At 44.7% G+C, this 17,416-nt stretch overlaps 2 protein-coding genes across 7 annotated transcripts; both read left to right on the top strand.

Annotated features, from left to right (window-relative positions):
• The first annotated feature begins 856 nt into the window (after nt 1-856).
• Nucleotides 857-9,028, top strand: ncaph (non-SMC condensin I complex, subunit H). 5 transcript variants are annotated; one of them, XM_027029294.3, is made up of 18 exons: nt 857-998; nt 1,433-1,657; nt 1,747-1,837; nt 2,002-2,091; nt 2,550-2,667; nt 3,112-3,263; nt 3,788-3,977; nt 4,213-4,292; nt 4,582-4,790; nt 5,259-5,404; nt 5,488-5,594; nt 6,010-6,129; nt 6,270-6,377; nt 6,666-6,809; nt 6,972-7,082; nt 7,612-7,688; nt 8,007-8,082; nt 8,606-9,028. In XM_027029294.3, the coding sequence occupies exons 2-18, from the start codon at nt 1,446-1,448 to the stop codon at nt 8,663-8,665; spliced, it is 2,091 nt and encodes a 696-aa protein (XP_026885095.2). In that variant the 5' UTR covers nt 857-998; nt 1,433-1,445; the 3' UTR covers nt 8,666-9,028. The 5 variants fall into 5 exon arrangements, with proteins under 5 accessions (XP_026885095.2, XP_081567047.1, XP_026885097.2 ...); XM_081710921.1 differs by having other exon boundaries at nt 857-1,003; nt 7,615-7,645; XM_027029296.3 differs by having other exon boundaries at nt 857-1,003; nt 7,615-7,688.
• Nucleotides 9,029-9,338: 310 nt separating this feature from the next.
• Nucleotides 9,339-13,973, top strand: vamp8 (vesicle-associated membrane protein 8 (endobrevin)). 2 transcript variants are annotated; one of them, XM_081710900.1, is made up of 3 exons: nt 9,339-9,771; nt 11,606-11,779; nt 12,046-13,973. In XM_081710900.1, exons 2-3 carry the CDS (start codon nt 11,636-11,638, stop codon nt 12,232-12,234), a joined length of 333 nt encoding a protein of 110 aa, XP_081567026.1. In that variant the 5' UTR covers nt 9,339-9,771; nt 11,606-11,635; the 3' UTR covers nt 12,235-13,973. The 2 variants fall into 2 exon arrangements, with proteins under 2 accessions (XP_081567026.1, XP_026885099.2); XM_027029298.3 differs by having other exon boundaries at nt 9,344-9,854.
• Nucleotides 13,974-17,416: the final 3,443 nt, after the last annotated feature.

The raw sequence follows: 17,416 nt of genomic DNA, 5'->3' as shown, positions 1-17,416 counted from the left end.
GTTGTGTGATGTCTCCTTTTACCATATGCTTTTCCAGTATTGTTCAGTCTGCAGCTTACACACACACACACACACACACACACAGTTGCCTAGTAAAGATGACACAAATAACACTGCACACTCCTTGAAACTCCATGGGAACTCCATGTTAATTCTACTTCTAACCCAACAGAAAGATGTAAGATGTTTAAACAAAATCTTCCATAGAAAACCAGTGGAACACTACATCAGACGTTGACAATATTTGTACCAGAAAGATACTAAATTTAATAAGATCGAAGACAACTCTTATTTAAACGTAGGGTGGATGGCCATTTCTTAATCAAAGTTTTAGCATCATCCTCTGAATCTAAATTTGAAGCACGCCTTGAATTGCTTGTTTGAGGTATAGTGGGGGAATTATTCCTGTAAGAATTGACAGTGAAGGGTATAAATAGTCTTTTTTATACAACTTTACTGCCATCGTGTGGCAAACTATGAATAAAAGTGTTAAACTTTATTTTTATGAGAAACTCTAAATCTAGAATCCGCCAAGTATATACCAAATCAAATTGTAAACACTGTGGTAAAGTCATTCGTTTAACAAGATTATTCTCATTTCCCCCATGAAGTAGACTCATTTAATAATATTCAAAAACGCCACAAGCCATTTCTTAGCTGTCTAAATCTAAGCCTAATCAAGCTTTCTAGATTAAAAAGTACTAACTACAACCCCATTTTTGTATTCTGATACTTTTAAATTGGAAAAATGTAAAAAAAAGACAAAATTAAAGTTCGGATAGCCGATCCTACGTCGGCATCCTTTTCCAGGCGTGGCGCGTGAATTCGACGTACTGCGTTACTGCATGCGTATGACGTGGTAACCGTTAGGCGCTAATTTTCAAACGAGACCGTGCTACGGACGTTTTCGGCTATTAGGATATTGTATTTACAATATCTTATTGTTTTCAGTAAGCTTGTTTGAAATTACCCGTCATATTTTCTGCTTGAGCCATCGCGTACGGTAATTTCCGAGCACTATATTTGTCTTTTGTTCCGGCTAAATTGTTTTTGAGTTAGCTTGCTAGCTAGCTGCTTTATCTAGCTAGCTAACGTTAGGTAGCTTCAAACCTGGCTGTTAGCCAAGACGTTAGTTTTCGCTGCTTAAACGTTAATAAAACTTTTATCAAAAGTGTCGAAACGTTAGCTAGCTTCGGTTTCCTGACCTAGCTGGCGTAAAGTTAAAGGTCACTGTTTAATTTGCAAGCCCGCCAGCTGCATGTTTACTTTAAGTGCTAGCTAGCGTCGATGTATACAAACAAGTTAACCTATTTAGCTGCAACAATAATTTTCTCCATTTGTGTTTTATTTTACCGTTGTCTACATTAGCTAGCTGGCTATCTAAATTAAATGGCAAAGTTTTTCTTCCAGTGTTTTATTGGTAACCGTTCAGTCCGCAGAACGGTATGAGTGCGGTCAACACCCCGACCTCCCGGCCCCGACAGTGGTCTTCGCCGGCACCGGGGCACAAAACGAGCCTGTCTGCAGCGAGCACGCCGCTCCTGGGATCTTTCCAAGGTAACGACGACGAGCAGGAGCGGCGTCAGAGGCGCAGGTCTAAAGTTATAGACCTTCACGCAGTCGGGGACACGTCCATCAGCGAGGCCGCGCCTTACAGGTTAGGTTAGCTGTCAAAAATCCGTCGGGTCAGCCCTCGCGTTGCGTGTCCATTTCGTTTCATTGGGGTTGTCATTTTTGCTGTTGCAGTGGCACAGGGACCCCTGCCGCAGTACCGAAGCTGTCATCTGCCCAGATCTCTGAGCATTATTCCACATGCATCAAACTATCGACCGAAAACGTAAGTGAAGGCGTGTGATCATCAGGCCTCAACCTGCGCAGCTCGGTCAACATACCAGGGAAGTTGTACTTACCATCCGAGCTGTCATCTATTTATTTTACTTTCGGGTGTGTTTAGTTGTGTGTGAGCGATACCGTTTGTTTGTTTGTTTTTCCTTTGTGCAGAAAATCACCACAAAGAATGCATTTGGTCTGCACCTCATTGATTATATGGCTGACATTCTCAAGCAGAAAGATTCTGAGCTTAACTTCAAGGTAGTTTTTCGACCATGCACCGCATGTGTTCGCTTGCATTGATCAAGATTGGTGGTGTGTTGCACATTGTTCACTTCTGCCTTTTTACAGGATACTTGACCTTTTGTGTGTTCTCACTCAAAACAATTCTACAGCCCAGTAGCAGTGGCATGTGTAATACAGATATGCACAGCTTGACTTCTTGTATTACTTTATTTTATTTATTTAATTTGTTAATAGAAATGCAGGTAATATTATTTCACTCTTATACTTTATCATGTAGACTCTTTAAAATTTCAATATGAAAAGCACTGTAAGGTTTTAGGCTCAAAATGAACATTTGTATTAACAATAATAATAGTGATCATCATTATTATTATTATTATTATTATTATTATGTTTTTGTTTAAAAGCTGCTATAGTGCTGTAGAATCTGTTGCAGTATGTATTGTTGAACTAGACTGTGTGTATGTGTTCAGGTGGCTGCAGGAACTCTGGATGCCAGCACTAAGATCTATGCTGTGAGGGTAGATGCGGTCCATGCAGATGCCTACAGAGTGTTGGGTGGTCTGGGCTCAGAGACCAAGCCAAAAGAGGGTGTGTGTGTGTGTGTGTGTGTGGGTGGGTTTGGCGGTCTGCACATCAAAGGAATTTTTAGCAGATTTAGTTTAAGCTGGTAGGATACCCATGTTCCTTAAGGAGAGGCTGTATGTGTGTGCATGCACTGTGTGTGTGTGTGCGCTGAGGGGATATTCATATATTTAATGAGGTTGCTCAATTTAGTTTGTTAATCAGCTTTCACATTTCCTACATGAATATATGAGCATCCTTAGTAATCACAGTTGTTGGAAATATCCTGAGGGGGCATTCAAATGCAGACCAGTATTTTACCGTTTCACATCAAATTTCAGTGAACCCCTGATGTGTTTTGGAAATTTGAAAGACAATCGCACTAAGTGTCCATGTAATGCCAGTGAGACGTGTGGTCCAGTGACATTAAAGGTACCATGTGGGGTGACATTGTTGATGTGATTATCCCAGGTCCGGAGGGGACGGAGGAGGCAGAGTCAGTGGAGAGTACTCTGAGTGAGCAGACGGCCGCCAGGCAGGCCCCCAGGAAAAGACCACCCAAGAAGACAGTGGAGCAAAACCTGAACAACATCAATCTCTCTGAGGCTGAGATGAAGTGTGAGGTAAATCTAATGACGGGTCTCCAAGAATGGCTGTTGAATGCTAACCAAGTCCAGGGTGGGTGTTTTATTTGTTTAGTGTTTTCAATACTGAACACATATCTCAGTGTTTTGGCCACTGTGTCATCGTACTCGACACCATGATAAAGGTAGTGTGAAAAAATCTCCAGGGACTTCAGAAGTACAAGGATTTAGTGTCTTGGGGCTGTGCTCAGTACAATAGTACTCTCCAGCCTACATCCTTTAGGGTGACTGCACTGCCCAGTTCACTTTCCCTAACCATACATGTCTAATATAACCAGGCCAGGCTGATGGAGCTGGAATGAGCTGTGGCTCTTCGAAACTAGGAGCAAACATTGTGTTGTTGAAACATATGGACTGTGCTTGCATTCCAGGAGCAAATATTGTCTCAGGTTTCATTGGTTGTGATGATTACCTGTAACTGTTTCACAAATCCATCGCATGTTGCCAGTTCAAACTAAATCCCCTGCATGCTCTTAAAAGCCACGGTGTGTCTCCTCGTACAGGTGGACCCCATGTTCCAGCGCATGGCGGCGTCGTTCGATGAGAACAGCACAGCCGGCGTGTTCCTGTCTGTGCTTTCCAGCGAGGACAGCCGTTGCGAGCTGCGATTCCCCTCCCACCTGACACTGCTCTGCACGCGGGAGCCCTGCCCGCATGCCCCCGCACAGAACATGCCCGCCTCGCCATTCGCAGGTACGCCATGTACGCTCGGGGGATGAGCCTGGTGGAAGCAAAAGTGCTTTTTCATGTGCTTCCTGGGTACTATTTTGTCTTACATAAATGTATATTTAATAGGTGGTTTTATATTTGTTTGGTTTTAATTGTTTTCCTCCAGTTCTTTTGCTCAGTCGATTTCTGAGCTGTGAATTTCAGTCTCTGTTTGATGTTCACATGTACTTATTGGTGTGTTATTTTCCCAAACCCATAGCTAGTCTAAAGGCCCTAGAAGACAGGGTTATCTGCCCATCTCTGCAGGATTTCTCCTTCACCCAGTGGACACCTGACCAGGTAAAGCAAGAGTTCATTTACTAATCAGTTAAAGGGGAATTCTGCATGTGTCACATGGAGAGAACTCTCTGTTTTTGATTGTCCAAACAAAACTCATATTTTAGTCCTGAAGATGTTATACAGCATGGTGATGTCGTCTTAATTCCTAGCCAGCTCATTTTTCCACAGATCTTGCGGTCGAGCTAGTTTGAGCCACCTCAACCCACCAAAGGTCCATTGTAAGAACCGAACACATGTGAGATGGGGTGTCAGGTGGTGTCTGCTCACGCTCAAATGACTCTCTCTGCAGGGTACCAGCCTGAATCAGCTGCTGGAGAAGATGAAGCGGGGCGAGCACGCGTTCGACGTCAATGCCGATGTTGAGCCGGACGAGGGCGAGGTGCCCAGCCTCGGCGACCACTTCGACGCAGACGAGGACGAGGGTCGCCATGGTGACTGCGGCGAGGGGCTCGGCGAGCACACAGACGCTTGCACGCGGATGAGCCCCGCAAAAGGACGGTGAGAGGACAAGTGATGACCGTTTTACCAGGGCTAATGCGTTGGTGTAGTGTTAAATGCTTCCTGTTGGTTTTAACCTTTAGTGTTACCTTTTGTGTAGTGAGGGCACTTGGAATGCATGTGCATGCTTAGCCGTAAGTGCGCAAATGTGCCATGTTTGGCTAACAAGACAGAGCACTTCATCGGCATTTGCATTAAGACCTCTGGGGAGAATTTGGCCATGGGTATGACCCACAACACAACTTGCCATGTCTCTAAGCACACTGCAAGCACATTCTTATGCCAGATCACTTGAATTCTTCACTCACACTGCATGGTGCAGGTCACATTCACAGTCAGGTCAAGATACAAGTCTGCAGCGCTTGGTCATTCTGTTGTCAGTAAACATCCCCCTTGAGCTCAGAGAGGCTTTCTTCAGGATGCCTGGCTCCCTGAATGTGACACAAAGTGTACGGTGTTTCTACGCAGGGGGGTTATACCTATCGGAGAGGCTGATATCACCACAATGTGCCTTCAGCTGTCTGACCAGCCCAGGGAGTACTCATACTTCAGCCCCCGTACCATGGCCACTTGGGTCGGCCCAGGCTACTGGCTCTTCAAGCCCACACACAAACGTAAGTTCAAATGCTAGCGTGGATTACAACAGATAAAAGCTGAACACACCGATGAACTTGGAGCGAATTTCTTTCTCTTGTAGAGGATCACAAGCCAGAGAAGGAACAGAAAAAACGAGCACCAAAAAGCCCCTTGGTCATCGACTTCAGTGAAGATATTCACTTCCACAACTACTTCCGCACAACCAGAGTAAGCTCGCACTCACAAGTTCATGAAAGCACTGTGGCCAGTTCCACTCGGTCTGCTCAATTACAGCTCTGTTGCATGGAAACACAGATGGGCCACCTTCTACTAAACGAGTTTAATCAAAATTGGATTAATAATAATGTGGGGGGTGGGGAGCAAAATGTCCTAACTGTGTTACTGTGGTTGAAGTAAATGCTGAAAAGTGCTTAGTCACTGTCAAAGGTTTCCACGGTAACGGTGACCTCTTGAGAAACAAGACAAATCCCAAAACTTGAAGGGTGATTATATTTCTCTACTCCCTGTGTGGTATTCTTTTGCTTCTTTCTCTCTCCTCTCATATCTTTCCCTCTCTCGTTTCCTCTCTGTCTCTCGTTTTCTCATTAACTCGGATTACTTACGCTAGCCTTGTTGCTTCCAGGCAGCGACTACCATCAGCAGGTCCGCCCTGAACAGCACCAATAAGAAAACCACGCTGCCGTCGGACTTCCAGTATCCGCTTAGCAACCTCTCCCAACTCAACCTCAAGCCCTTCTCCATGGTGACTTCTCCATGCACTGCTGTGTATATTACTGTTTTACCAGTTTAATTACCCATAATGGAAGGACTGAGCTTGCGTCTGGAGTGCCACCTTCATGCGTCTGTTCTGATGGCCTTTATTGCAATGCTGTTGTGCTGCAGCTCAGTGCAGTAGAGAAGAAGAGGTTGTCCGGTGAGCTGAGTGAAGAAATTGGAGAGTACGACTACAACAATGCCAACGACACTGCCAACTTCTGCCCAGGGCTGCAGGTACACACAAACACATTTCCTTTACCAAGGTGAAACCCATTATCAGTCCTGATAGCACTCACAGGTTGACTGAGGTCTGCCAACTGATCACCACTCTCCTGGACTGGAGACTTCTGCTTTCAGAGAGCTTTGCACAGTGCCACACACGGGTCTCTCTGCTGCTGTTCAGTACTGCTTCTTTTAACACCAGTCCACCAGAAGTGAAACTGATGCTTCTTTTATTTTCTTTGAATATATATTTGGGTGGGTGGGTGCTACACCCCTGGTCACCTGTCTGTGTGCCTGTAGGCTGGGGACAGTGATGATGATGCTGAAGGCTTCACGGTATCAGATGAGACTCAGCCGGTGGCTGACAGGCTGAACCCCTTGACCTTTGACCCAAACGGCATCTCCACATACGGGGAAGACTGCCTGGTTCCCGAGCCCCACAAGGTAGGAGCAGGGTCGTCTGGGTCATTTCCAGTAAACATAAACACAAATAAACAAAAAGTGCCCGTGGGTGCATGTAGTTTTTACTACGCGTTGGTAGACCAGCTGCTAGCGGTCCTGCACCAGAAAGATTAGCCGAGTGTACATTCTGTGTCTGTGCGCCAGGTCAACATCATCGAGATTAATTATGCCAAGACGGCCAAGAAGATGGACATGAAGAGACTGAAGAACAGCATGTGGACCCTTCTGACCCACAGCACAGAGAAGCCAGCCTCGGTGCGCTTACCCCCCGGCCCCTCGCTCCCACTCTCTCGCGCTTTCTCTTGCTCTGCGCGTACGCGCACGCTCGTGTAAACATCCGATTTGAAACTAGCCACGTTTGCAAATTGCAGGGTTGGACTGAAATTCAGGTGAATTTTACACATGTATGAGGCCATTTTGTGATATGGATTGTAGAAAATAACCCTGGCCGTAGTGTAATGGAGAGGCAGTACCTTGGTTTGTTGGTTTGCCTGGATAACCTTTCAGCTGACATTCTACTAACATCAGCCAGCTTATCCTTAGTTAGCTTTTTTTCATATCAATGTAGAAAGTACTGTAGTTTTCAACCCAAAAGCAAATCAGCCTCCACTAGATAAAGGTGTGTCTAGTCCCTGTGGTCTTTTGGGAGAATTTTGCCCTTCACTCCCATGTATTTCTAATACTGTCTGCTGCTAGGATTCTGATCCTTGTGTGTGTGTGTGTGTGCACGCGCGTGTGTGTGTGCGCGCGTGCGTGTGTGTGTGCGTGCGCGCGCCTCTCTAAGCAGGTGGAGAATGAGGTGCCTACAGAAGTAGCAGGTGAAAAGTCCTTCAGCCAGTCCACACGGACCCTCCTACAGAGGTGCTTCACATGCTGCAGCACGTGTCTTTGGTCATGTGTGTGCGTGTGTGTGTGTTGGAGATCAACTTTCTGTGATGCTCAGTCACGTGTTTGTATTGGCACAACTGAGACTTAAACCATGTTTCCAGCATCAGGGCTCAGCTGTACACGATGATTCTTTCCATCTTATCAATCTATCTCTTGATCTGTCAACCAATACAACACCTGTAGAGGGCTCCTGCATGTTTTAATCAACAGAGCAGCTCTGGCCTTTACAGTGTCAGCCATATTCATTCAGGCAGTGGAATGACGTCGCGTCTCCTCCTCTTCTCGTTGCAGGCTGCCGTCCACCATGGCCAGTAACCTGTCTGTGCCTCTTGCGTTTGTTGCCCTTCTGCATCTAGCCAACGAGAAGGTGCGTCCACCGGTCAGCGTTCAGCACCATCGGCACTGATAAGTCTGTACCCATCAGGCGCTTTATATGAAACACCTTGTACACGTGCGGTTAAGGTCGCACGTCTGTTGCCAATCACAGTTCGTTTCGGCCGTCCCGTGTCCCTGTACGGGCCGTCGCTTTCTGAGCAGAGGGCTGCTATTGCGTAGTTTGGGATGGTAGACCAGCTCCACGGCCACAGCCGCATCCACGCTGGGTTGGGTCAGCACCCAAATGCAGTCCAATCAGCTGGGGTCCTATGGTCAGAAATCCACCAGCGAATAGCAGGCAGAGGGTGACTGTTAAACTGTGCGTGGCAACATGGCACACTCTCCACTGTTACACACATGGACGAGGTGTGTGTGTGTGTGTGTGTGTGTGTGTGTGTGTGTGTGTGTGTGTGTGTGGGTGGAAAATGGTTTTGAGTTGGGTCTATCTAAGGCCAGGTTCAGAACAGAACCAGTGTTTTATAAAGCGTGGCTTTCTCCTGTTTTCCCACTAACAGAACCTGGAGCTTCACAAAGTGGATGACATGTCTGATATCGTCATCAAACAAGGACACTGAAGGCGCATGCAACTTTTGTTTTCTTTCTTTTTTTTTTTAAAGGTATTTTAATATGAATGCTTTTTAACAATGTACAGTGTGAGTTGTATTATATGACAAATTATCTACTTCTCTGTAACTCCCCTTTTCCATTTTAAAGTAATAAATGCTGTCTTACTGTGAATAGAAAAGAAAGCTTTATAGTATGTTTGGACTAGGTAAATAAAAAGAGGCAGGAATGTTAACATTTCACGGCCTTTAATATTATGAAGTGAAAATGTTCCGTTTGAGATCATGGCTTTGTCTCCTAAATTGTAAACGAACAGGGTGGATAGTATTTGTATTCTCGCTTTTTATTAAACTGGACACACCTGTTTCTTCCAATCGGTCTCATTATTGTTTATTCCTCATAGACCATATTAATGATGGATCATTAAAACCCTTCAGAGAACGGCAGAGTGTTAATTGTGCAAAGGCTTGAGTGTTTCGCGTAGTTTAGAGCATAGCTTTACAAACGGTGGTGTTCCTTCAAAACACTGGGTGCCAAAAAAAAAAAGGACCAAAGGGAGAAGGTGACGTCAACGCGTCAGGTGACGCTGAGTGCACCGCAGGGCCGGAATGAGCTGGGTGGAGTTCACCTTAAACTTCCACACGAAATGAGCAGCGAGCTTTCTGCGCTTTTGTGTTCGAAGCAGCAAGGCAGGTCTTCGCTGGAACCATCTGGAATGCGCCACGGGCGTACTGGGCTGAGTGGAGACGTGCACGCCTCAGATCCGCTTGCTTTCGCAGGTGCACTGGCGCGTCATATTAAAATGTGCAGCTGAAGACTTCGTACAGAGCCACGCTGACCAACCAAACGAGAAAACGCCGGACGACCGCGGCGCTCATGAAAGCAGAAGGCGAACACGATTCGCGCAGGTTGGTCTGGGAGGCGACCCGTCGCGCCCCCTAGCGGTGGCCCGGGGGCGCGCACCCGCTCCGCTCGGCGAAGGGCGAGAGAACGTGTGGACGAGGAAGAGAACAAAACAGCCAGAAGCAGGAAGCTCGGGACAGGACGGCGGCGCTGGCCCTCGGCAGTTTTAACCAGACCCGATAGACATTTTAGACCTTCATTACAAAAACATAAGGTTGGCGTTTAATGCGTTTTTCTGGTTGAATCTGCGGTGAACTGTTTGTTTCGAACATGGGACTCGGAGATCCGAATAGCGTGGTGAGTGACAAATGAGCTTTGAAATGACTTCATGGGAATTGTAGATGGTATTTTTCTTAACGTTTTACGCAAACTGACCAAGGAAACGAAATAAATCTCTTGTTAAAGGCTGTCTGCTAAAGAAATAAGTTCAACAGCAGCTTCAGAGTGTTGATGGTGGCTGACGCGGAGAAGGCGAAGCGCAGCTGGTTATACGGGTTAGGCAGAAAGTTCCTGTTTTCTACTCCAGGGTTCTTTAAGATATTTTTCCGTCGATTGACGTTGATATCAAATAGCTGCCACTGTATCCTTATAGGAAACTATTTACTGAAGGTAAACGTATGACGCTTTTATCGGAAAGATTTGTTTGCTCAGGTGGATTGGACATCAGATGCTGAGTTTGCCTGTTAACTCCAGTATAAAAAGCATGTAGCTTTTCCACTGGTTGAATTTTCACAAAGTTTCATAAAGTGATGACTTAACAAGTCGTTATTAACCGTTGGTGCTGAAGTAATGAAACCTCAAACAGAACTGTACACAGGAACCACCCCACCTCCACAACCTCCCTGAAACGGCAGTGTGTTGGCCATGTACATGTAATCAGACCTCCATTTCGGTTTTGGGTTTGAATAGGTTACCAGCAACCAGCTGACCAGTTCTTAACATATTTGACATTATATTCAATTATCTATAATGTTGTGAAATGTAGTTATTTGCTTTCGGTGTTAGATGATACTTGATAGCTTTCTGCCATTCTGTGGGCCTTGTGGCATGCAACACACACACACACACACTCAAATAGCTGGAGGTAGGGGATACTCAGTGACGTAGCGGAGCCTTTGGTTACCTGGTTACCTTACCTGGTATTTTAGATCCGGATATGTTCTCTCACAAAGCTTATCTGGACAGTTTGTATGATGCTACAGATCCGGTAAATGATGCTGCCTTTTTAAGCTACTGTTTCTCAGGTGTTCTGAAAGTTCACCTTTACATGTGAGCGAGTGATCTTCGCCAAACTGTTGTGTTGTTGCACTTCGGCTTGCTGTGAAACTCATAAGAAAAACGTTCACACGTTCTCACACATTTTCTTTCCCCTTCATTGGTAACACTTGTGTATTAACGCTTCTGAAAGAGTGTAAGTTTGTATGTTGACGTTCATCTGCTGGGTGACAGCCTCTATCTCAGTAAAGGGTGTTTTTTTTTTGTTTTTTTGATTGAGCCATAACCCAAGTCATGCTTTTCTCTCTGTTCGGTGCTCCTAATAGCAGGCATTCCTGCTGTTTGCCATTTCTTCTTACCTTGCCGAGTTGGCGTGACTTAATTACATCCGTGCAGGTTTATTTTTGACCTCCGGAGACTTGCGTATAACCGATCTGTGTTGGCCATTAGGGGCTGTAAACACAATACGTGTGACTTGTAAACAATGCATGTGGTAATTGATGTAATCGCAGAGTGGGGCCAGCAGCCAGCATGGTTCACTAGTTTAGAGGTTATGAAACAATGTGCTAGTTTTATATTTGGCAATGCCTCTGCTGTTTTTAGCAGTTTGAAAGTCATTTCCATCAGTGACTGCTTAAAATCAGATATTAGCTCTTTAGGCTTCAGTGGAGCAGATTTTGGGATCCATTTAAATGAGGGCTCCTGGATGCGGCTTTCTAAATGCTCATTTTCACCCCGTAATGAATCAGCATTACTGCCTTAAAGCGTGACCCCGGCCAGGCAAGCAAGTGGCGCGCTGATGGTCCGTTCTGCTCCGCCTCCCGTCCACACAGGAGCAGGGGGGAGCAGCCGCTGAGCCTCCCATGGAGGAGCAGGACCGTGTGAAGGCCCTGCAGTCGCAGGTGGACGGTGTGAAGGACATCATGACCCAGAACGTTGACCGGATCCTGGCCCGCGGCGATCGCCTCGACGACCTCATGGACAAGTCCGAGGACCTGCAGGCCGGGGTAAGCTTGAGACGGAGATGCGTCTGTAGGTGTGGGTTGCTGGTGGACACCAGATGTTACCGTGATGATGAAAAACAAGGGAATGTTTGGCTGGACCAGATTACCCCCCCCCCCCCACCCCCCACCCCCAGTTGGGCTTTTTGTTTATTTTTTATTCAAGATTGTCTCTTGGTTAAGTTGATGGAAATACCCCAAATAGTAACAGATATTCTAGCAGAAAACGAGTGTGTGTGTGTGTGTGTGTGTGTGTGTCCCATCTCCTACAGGCACAGAACTTCAAGCACACGTCGCAGAAGGTGGCGCGCGCCTTCTGGTGGAAGAACGTGAAGATCATTGTGCTCATCATCGTGGTCGTCGTCATTATCATCCTCATCATCGTCCTGCTGGCCACCGGGGTCATTCCAACGAGCTCTCCTGCCCCCCCCTTACCCACCGTACCACCCCCTCACAATTGAGGACACACACGCACACACACACACACTCATCCATACGCATACATAAACACCTTGAATACACATGCGAATCCATCCATATTGACGTTACCCATCCATATTGACGTCACCCATCCATATTGACGTTATTGTGAGACACACAGACCACGCCCACAGAGGCATGGCCTCCCCTAGAGTGCCACATGACCTACCTGCAGGTTTTATGTAACTGTCCTGCATAGACACACCCCTCCCCTCCACAGTCAACAAGCCCCTCCACAGAAGCACAGTCTGTATGCTGGTTTTAAATAATATACACAATGTTACTTTTGCACATTTTATTCAAACGACTAGTTGCCACGGTTGCCCCAGTGACGTTTGCACCTTTGAGCAGAGGCTTGGGAGCAGGACTTGGCAACAAGACCATGGTTAATGAAGGATAACGGGGCCACATTAGCATTGCTAACTGGCCCCCATTCACTCTTATGCAGCCTTAGCAACATTAGCATTTTGAGGGAAGTGTTTTGCGTATTGAAATCGACCAGAATTTAGACCATGAATTTGGGCTTTAAAGATTTGAATTAACTCCGAATGCCAGATTTTTTTGGTGTAGTTTAAGTCAGAAAGCTGGCAGTTCAGTTCAGCTGATTGCTGTCCACAGTGTTGGAGTAGAAAGCTTTTTTTTTTCTGTGCAGTTGCAATATGATTGTGGATCTCCATGGAGACCAGCGGGACCGTTTACCTCTGCGTGCAACGCTTCAGAGGGTCCACACAAGCCTGACTGTGTCTTAAACATAATGTTTTACTGGATGAAACATGCACAGGTGTCTGTAGTTTTAGCTTCTTGGAACACATTTTTTTGTCCTCCCTCTGAGCTGTTGGTGTGTGCTGTATACTGAGGTGACTTCTGGGAAGACAAAGTTAAAATCAACATGAACAATACTGCAATACTTTGACTAAATGTCTTCCTGCTCTGGGGAAAATATTTGTTTTTAATCTTGTCTAGTCACTGGTGTTCTTACCCTTTCCTTCGTCCTCAGTGCTATGAAGGAACCAGCTCCCCTATCTGACCTCTTGCCTTCTGAGGGTGGCAAACGGTCACTGATTTAAATGATTACATCTGGAACAAATGTCATGCTTTGACAGTTCAGAATTTTCTTTTTTTTTAGTTGTAGTTTGCATGGCAAACCTCACTAGTGATAGTGGCCGAGCAGCCGATGACTATCGTGAAGCTGTACTAGGCCCAGTCCCGGATACAGACTCGGCATGGTATGTTCCGTTGGGAATCCCCCTGCCCTTTGGTATGTTCTTTCTGGGAAACTGCCCCCCCCTCCCCCCAGTGGAGGTCTGGAGAGGTCAAAGGGCCACTGGCTCTTTGTAAATAGTTTAAGTGGTTCTTCTGTTGGCATATTTGCTCAGATATTGTGATGTAGTTTATGTTGATGCTAGTGTTGCATGTTAGTTTATTTATTTGCTTTATTCCTATTCTTTACTAAGCTGTTTAGGTGTCTGTCCTTGTCGCAAATCATGAAAAATTATAATAAAAATAAAATATTATGCAATAATTATGAATACTAATAATTATGAGTAATAATAATTGAGTAACTCTGTGCCTGCTCAAAAATGGGTTTGATTATAAAAACCTTTAGCTTTGATTTAGTGCTGAACTGGATCTGCTGAGGTTTTCATACAAATGTAGAACTGGAAGAAAATGCAATATGGAAGTTAAGTGAGATTTCTAGAAATAAATATTTGATGTGTCATGAATGTGTAAGTGTTATTTTTTTTCACATTCCTGTCTGTATAATGCAATATAAATGTGGTGATGACATTTATTGTTATGATTTGGCTACTCAGATTATTTTGAGTATGCCACAATGATCTAGAAACCTGTACACTTTTCTGATTAAAGGGACCCTATCATGGAAAACTGAATTTCCTTTGCTTTATTGACACAATGAAGTAGTTTTGAAGTTACATGAAATGATTCATTTTGATCATTTGGAACTAATATAAAAATGCACACTGTTCACTCTACCAGTAAAACAGGCTGTTTTGAAATCTGTCTCTCTGACGTCACCAGAACGAGCTCATTTACATATCTCCGTCCATTTGGCCTACAACTGTTTGGCCCCGCCCACTTGTATTACAGTTCTCAGGAATGTTTCGGCGTTTCCATACAGGCTAACCAGTCAGCACGGAGCTTATTTATCCTATATTAATTGTAGGTGCACTGTAACAAACAGCCTGTTTAATTCTAAATGATGAACAGAGAGGTTGGGCAGTTGTAGTATAAAAAAGACTTGGAACATAAAACCACACAAATTTTGTAAGCCGAAATCAAGGAAAAATATCAAGCAAACGTAAGTAAATCATGCAATCCATGCTCTTGAGTCACGTTTCCAAATGCTTGCAGTGAGCTACGCCCGCCACAAGAGGGAGACAAAAAAACATGTACACACACACACTTTGGGTGTCCTCAGAGTGTTCCGGACAAGAACAAGTACTCGTGCCGGTTCTGAAGCAGTTCTGTGGTACTGGAATGATGGAGCATTGCTCACTTAAGCCACGTGAGGACTGGCCCAATGCCAACTGTGACTGAATGTTAAGTCAAAGGCTCTGCTCTGTCATGCTCCACACCGTGACATGCGTGTGGGAAGCCTGGTTTTACCCAGGGCCAGCAGATAAATCTACCATTGTTCTTCTGTAAAAGGGAGCACAGTGATTCTAAGTATTGTAATGCATGTTGGAACACAAAAAGGGTGTGTAATGCAAAAACAACAAAATGCTAAAATGTACCGTCAGACACTACCTGGTAAGGTTTTTTTTAAATCCACAAAGCAAAATGAACACGTCAAGTGTTTGTAGGCTTGCCTGGGTAAATGAGCCCATAATGAACTCTGGTGTGCTTATCTTTCTTTTCACTTTTCACACTCTGTGGTTTTTATGCCTTCCTGTTTTCTTCTGTAAGGCTCACAATTGTTTTCATTCTTTTTTTCTCAGGTTCATTTCAAAACATAGGATCCCCCCCCCCACACACACACACACACACGCACACACACACACAGACACACACTTTTGCAGTTTTGCAAATTCCCCTCTAGCAATGATCTTAAGATAAATTAGGGAAGTGAACTAGTGAGTATTCAAATAAGTATGCCAGCACAGCTTCATATTGTCCTGCTTATGTAACATATTTTACATCAACAACCTGAATTTGGTCACTGTAAAAAAGACTTTTGGTTTCATATATGTACGTTTCAACATAACAAAACAAGCTTGAGTAAAAGTAAGTTTAGCAAGGGATTCAAAACAGGCATAGTTGTTAATAAGAGTTGTTAATAGCCTTCTCCTCTGGACATGTATCAATCCTCAAGAAGGTCACACTCGATGGCTCCATCATAACCAATGACAGACCGTTATCACTTTCCTCTTTCCTCTCAATCCCTTGAACGAGCAGTTTACAATCAATTGTCCCTTTTCCTTATCCAGAACCAGCTGCATGATCCCAATCAGTCTGGTTCAAACCGGAACATTCAACAGAAACTGCCCTCATAGCAGTGAGGGAGAAACGGCAGCTTTTGAGACAGTAAACCACAACATTATCCTCTCTGCTCTCTCCAGCCTTGTGACTGGCTCTGCATGGAAATGGTTTCAGTCCTATCAGGTGACATGGAGAGGATCCACATTCAATTCATGTAGACTCTCCACCGGTGTCCCTCAAGGCTCAGTATTAGGTCCTCTTCTCTTTGTATACTCCTTCTCCTGGTGCTATAATATCTTATCATGGCATAGCTATTACCACTGCTATGCTCATGACACCCAATTTTATTTCCCACCCTCTGACACGCAGGTCTCCAGACATATCTGAGCATGCTCGACTTATATATTGTGTCATGGAAGACAGCCCACTACTTGAAGCTCAACCCCAGTAAAACCGAGCTTCTGTACATCCCAAGAACTCCCAGCCCTTACCATGACCTCACAGTTTCCTTTGAGAACTCCCTGGAATCACCATCTGAAGCTGCTTGTGGCCTGGGCATAACTTTGGACAACCTGTTGTCATTCTAAACTCATGTTTCAAATCTGACCCGGTCTTGTTGTCTGAGATAGACCTTATGTATTTTGCACTTCTAGGCATCAGCAGTGGTCCCTGTATTTCAACAACATTCGAGTTAATTGGTATCTTGGATTCTAACCTACTGTACTGGTTAGGATACATTTCCATGAATAAATGACAAAGATTGATAAGAATTCCTTATGTTTTTGCAGTGAGAATGGATGAAGCTATCAAATTACTACACTAAATCTTTTAAATACACTTTCCCGGGTAATCAGTGTGTGACTTTCAAATGTTTTTACTGTAGCAATTTTGAGTAATGGGATAAGAAAATCCTGTTAAATTAAACAAATCAGATCCAGTGCTCAAAATTTGTTAAATGATGCCTCCTATCACACCTGGAGATGGATTAAATAAAGGGCAATATCATTGCCTAGACAAAGTACATGCTTCTTCTGAGAGAGAACATAACGTGGACATATGACGTCCAGCCATGGACATGTGGAACATGACCATGTCTATGCTAACTACTGTCAGGCACTGGTGTAGACTCTTCTGACTTGGCAAGGTACCGTCAGACAGTATGCTAGCAGATGTAATGCAGCAATAAGCATAATAACCAGTGTAACTAAAACCAACAAACTGGTATATGCCACTGTAGTATTCATGCTTGAGACCCTAGGCTATGAAATACAAGACACAGGACAGTCCCGCTGTCAACCATCGGAAATGGTGACCAAGGTAAAAGAGAGCTCCTTTAGGAGATTGACAGAGCTCCAGAAGGGCATAAAGACGAAAGATGAAGTCTGGCTACAGAAGAAACGCACTGGACAGCTCATAAATGCAGCTATGCAGTCTGCTAAACAAAGGTTAGCAGCAATGGCATCAAGACTGCAGAGATATACAAAAGAAGCAGAAGTCAAAAGAGTAAACTTTGGCTTGTTTCTTTACTAATAAACCTTTACTAAAGAACCAACCAAAGCACACTTCCAGTCGCAGTGCATCGTAACCCTGACTGCAGATCCACCCAGAGCTGAAACACAACAGTACTGAAAGAGCATATGTGAAAATGAATCATCGTATAACACAGTGGTTAATAGATATCAAAGCAGAGCAGGAAAGAGTCAGCATTACAAAAGCAGATGT

The sequence above is a fragment of the Electrophorus electricus genome, chromosome 1 (genome assembly GCF_041902795.1).
Source record: "Electrophorus electricus isolate QZ-2024a chromosome 1, ASM4190279v1, whole genome shotgun sequence".
Lineage (NCBI taxonomy): Eukaryota > Metazoa > Chordata > Actinopteri > Gymnotiformes > Gymnotidae > Electrophorus > Electrophorus electricus.
This window is presented reverse-complemented; position numbering and strand designations above follow the sequence as displayed.

Excerpts from the sequence above, each read along its gene's own strand:
- ncaph (XM_027029294.3), top strand. The coding sequence starts at position 1,446 with ATGAGTGCGGTCAACACCCCGACCTCCCGGCCCCGACAGTGGTCTTCG. Across the intron at positions 1,838-2,001 it reads TCAAACTATCGACCGAAAAC|AAAATCACCACAAAGAATGC; the intron begins GTAAGTGAAGGC and ends TCCTTTGTGCAG. Across the intron at positions 5,405-5,487 it reads CTTCAAGCCCACACACAAAC|AGGATCACAAGCCAGAGAAG; the intron begins GTAAGTTCAAAT and ends TTTCTCTTGTAG.
- vamp8 (XM_027029298.3), top strand. The coding sequence starts at position 9,828 with ATGGGACTCGGAGATCCGAATAGCGTG. Across the intron at positions 9,855-11,605 it reads TCGGAGATCCGAATAGCGTG|GAGCAGGGGGGAGCAGCCGC; the intron begins GTGAGTGACAAA and ends CCGTCCACACAG. Across the intron at positions 11,780-12,045 it reads CCGAGGACCTGCAGGCCGGG|GCACAGAACTTCAAGCACAC; the intron begins GTAAGCTTGAGA and ends CATCTCCTACAG.